This window comes from Monopterus albus, unplaced genomic scaffold (genome assembly GCF_001952655.1).
Source record: "Monopterus albus unplaced genomic scaffold, M_albus_1.0 scaffold1402.1, whole genome shotgun sequence".
Classification (NCBI taxonomy): domain Eukaryota; kingdom Metazoa; phylum Chordata; class Actinopteri; order Synbranchiformes; family Synbranchidae; genus Monopterus; species Monopterus albus.
In genome coordinates this window covers 1-3,646 of record NW_018129280.1, presented here as the reverse complement: position 1 = coordinate 3,646, position 3,646 = coordinate 1, and the positions used below count along the sequence as shown (strand labels likewise).

The window sequence follows — 3,646 nt, the reverse complement described above, 5'->3', positions numbered from 1 at the left end:
GAGTCAGTTTGCACTGTATCTAACTGGCGTAGACACCGTGTGGCTTTCCATCCTCCCTTTTACCTGCTGGTTTTGTTTTGAAACTGTATGTGGCAAAGGACAACAGAAGTCTAAATCAAGTCATTTCTTACCTTCCATTTAGTGTCTGGTCGTGCTTTGGGGAGGAAAGTCGCATCAAACGTATGAGAAAATGGCCCATGTCCTGAGTAGAAGAGAATTCATTCAGAAGTTATAGATTTTGTTGTGTGGGAATTTTCCAACTATGCTACTTGTGTTCTGTTCCTGTGGGAGAAACAACAGATAATGAATCCACCTTTACTCATCTCCACACACAGTCACTAGCTACTAAGTGGTTAAACCTAGAACATGTTAGGATCCGTGTGCCACTCACCCAGGTCATGGCACAGCCCAGCGATCTGCACACAAAGGATGTCTCTGTGAGAGATGAGGAGTTCTGGCTGCTTCGCGTTCAGAGCTTGTACAAGTTGTCCTGCCAAGTAACCAACCCTGTAACCAGCACACAACACAACAGCTCTTTCCATAAAATGAAAATACCACAAAGCATGACAAATATTTTCTCCTTACAGTAAGAACAAATCTCTATCTTATAGGATGGGAGGATTCCAATCAAAGCAGTGATTAAATGGAACGAAAGAAATTAAGTTAAAGTAACCCCCACACTCGCCACACATACATGCACACGTGCGCGCACACACACACACACACACAAGGGTTAATCTGCAGTGCAATCCACTGTCAAAGCAGTCCCACTGGTCTAAGATAAATTTGAGTCAGTTTGCACTGTATCTAACTGGCGTAGTGGTTCAGTGGGTAGAGCGGTCGTCTCCCAACCCGAGGGTTGGAGGTTTGAATCACAGTGCCTCCAGTCCACATGTTGAAGTGTCCTTGGGCAAGACACTGAATCCCCAAGTGCCCCCAATGGTGAGAGCCATCAGTGTGAGTTGGCGCCGCAGATGGCTGCCTTGGTTCTGTACCGGAAACAAATTCCTTGTGTGTGTAACATACTTGGCCAAAGGTGATTAATATTATTATACATACCCAATGCTGTGTTCAAAGCGGTTGTGAGATGCTCCAGGAAACACAAAGTATGTCCCGCCGAGCTGCTTGATGTATCGTAGTCTCTGGAACTGAGGTGTATCAATGATTTTGATGAGAAGCGGGTGTAGCTCCACATGCCCGTGGATGGGATCATTAAACACCTGACAGAAGACAAGACAACAAATGGCACAAAACACAGAGATTTACTTCACCATTCACAACCAGAGCAGACGAGTGACAATATGCACAGTGTCTGTTTTTATCTCAGGTTGGTCTGAAATCATTTTCCAACCAAAAGACCCAGATAGAAACATAAAGTATAAATGTACAATAACTCAGGGATGCACAATTAATCGTATCGTGAGCATGATTTAAATCCCTGTGCGATCTCAGTCTCACGTGACAATAATCCTGTCATGTTTGCATTAGCACAGTGATGCCTTGCATCAAACCGTACGGACAAACGGACAATTTGGTACTGTGGCTACTCTCCATGATAATTTATGCAGAAAACCAGGAAAAGGCAAACAGTGCCATTACACACAGCCATAAAATGTGAAAAATCAATTTGACAACAAACAAGCAAACAATTTAAAGAGGAATAAACATATGTAAAGTGATCAAGTTAAAAGGCAGCAGAAGTTCATACAGCCTGTATTTTGTCTAAGGCTCCTACAACCCTGGCCATTTCACACTCCCTTACAAGAACCTTTTCTTTAGTCTGTTATGTCTTTCTTATCACGGCAGCCTTGAAAGTGTAGTGTTGTGATGAGGTCGTTACCTTGCCTGTCTCTGCTTCTATCTGCCACAGCTTCCTGAGGCTGTACAGGATCTGCTTGCGGTCACCAAGGCACCTAGACAGTACAAGACAGAAATATGGAGGGAAAAGTGAAACAGGAAAGTGAGGTGTGAATCAGAGTAAGAAAGTTAAGATGGTCATGTGGCTTATACTAACAATATTATTGGTGTTACTACTTCGGGTTGAACCGGGTTTGGTCACAATCCCTCAGCATGACTAGTTTAACACTCTACCCTAGGGGATACAACTGTCATTGCTTCACCAGACACCTTGAAAGTGACCAGGAATCCAGAGATTAAACAGTGGATTGACAGGAAATTAAATGGCAGCGATACTGATAAGCGATTAATCATTTATAACCATTTAAAAAGGGGTAGAAACGTCTTTGGTACCAAGCAAAGTGATCAACATGGACTTCAGGGAACAAAGATGGCAAAGTTCCACTATTCTCTGACATTTGATGCACAGATCTATTAAAAATGATTAAAGAAAACAACAGACTGACAAATTATCACTTCACAGCTGGACTGTTCTCAGATGATGCTGCCTAGTCTGAGGTTTTCTTTGGAGTAAACCTGGGACGTCTGGGGCTCTTGGGTGGTTGTTAATAATCCAGACCTGACCCTCAGTGTCCAGGACATTTGTTAAAAACTGTCTCATAACTCGGTTTAAAACGAGGACTGACTTACTCTATGCCAATCTTCTCCAGGTCAACATCCTCGAGATAGCGCAGCCCGACACCAGTGATTCTTTGTGCTGATACCCAGAAAACAAAACAGTTTTCGTGTCAGCTTCATCGCACACATGGAGACACAGCAGGTCGGCGTGGACATTGGGCGGTTCTCAGATGGTTTACTATATTTAGACCAACAATGACGTGCAGGCTAAAACGGTCTATTTAAGATATCAAATCAGAAAACCAACCTCTAAATATATCTTCCCATGCTCCGAGACCTTCTCTTTGCAGATACTGACACGTTTCCTCCACGCCCCATTGCGAGTAGTCGGACTCGTGCAGCCGGGCCACTGACACTCGCTTCTCCAGCGTTTTGAAGCCGTCACTGGGGCTCGGTCAGCGTTTTGAAGCCGTCACTGGGGCTCAGAACTGCCGCCAAAGGCCGTTTCCGATTGTCCATGTTGATCTGACAAACAGGCGGTGGTTCGCGTTAATCAGAAGCATGGAGACCCGCAGACTTAAAACCGATAATATTCATCCCACGTCGGTTGCAACAGATGTGCAAGTAGCATTCACACAAGAAATTCAGACAGTGAAAATACCCGGGTTTTGTTTCTTCACCGGCTGCACAATGTGGGCGGAGTCAAACGTCGAGCTCAGCCCCGAGCGGTCGTGGTACTTGTCTTCACCTACTACGTCAAGTTGAACCAAAACACAAAGAGTGTTTCCGGCCACTGTTTCCAAACTAAAAGTCTATTGAAACCTTGAAATTGACTTTTACTAGTAGACTACGGCTACAAATAATAATAAAATTCATTTATATAGCACTTACAAACCCATAAATAACAAAATGTTTTGCAATAATAATAATAGTAATTAAGAGGGCCAGCTCTGTCCTGGGAAGCCTCTTGTCTCAGTGCGGGTGGTGGCTGACAGGAAGATGTTAGCCAAACTAACACCCCTGCTGGAGAAGGACTTGAGCAGCTCCATCAGTAGTGGAGAGAAGCAGCTGCTGCTGTAGGCGGAAAGAGATGCTGTTTATATTTGTCCAGGAATGTGTTTATATGGGTCTATTTTATGCTTCACTCCAAGTGCATGACAGAGCGTTATCG

The 3,646-nt window shown here is 44.1% G+C and overlaps 1 protein-coding gene across 1 annotated transcript; it reads right to left on the bottom strand.

The window, feature by feature from the left end:
* Positions 1-110: 110 nt before the first annotated feature.
* On the bottom strand, positions 111-3,168 carry LOC109953799 (deoxynucleoside triphosphate triphosphohydrolase SAMHD1-like). The gene is made up of 8 exons (XM_020589259.1): positions 3,137-3,168; positions 2,960-3,000; positions 2,783-2,928; positions 2,548-2,614; positions 1,841-1,913; positions 1,060-1,220; positions 392-507; positions 111-202 (listed from the first exon to the last, which is right to left on the bottom strand). The coding sequence occupies exons 2-8, from the start codon at positions 2,992-2,994 to the stop codon at positions 111-113; spliced, it is 690 nt and encodes a 229-aa protein (XP_020444915.1). The 5' UTR covers positions 2,995-3,000; positions 3,137-3,168.
* Positions 3,169-3,646: the final 478 nt, after the last annotated feature.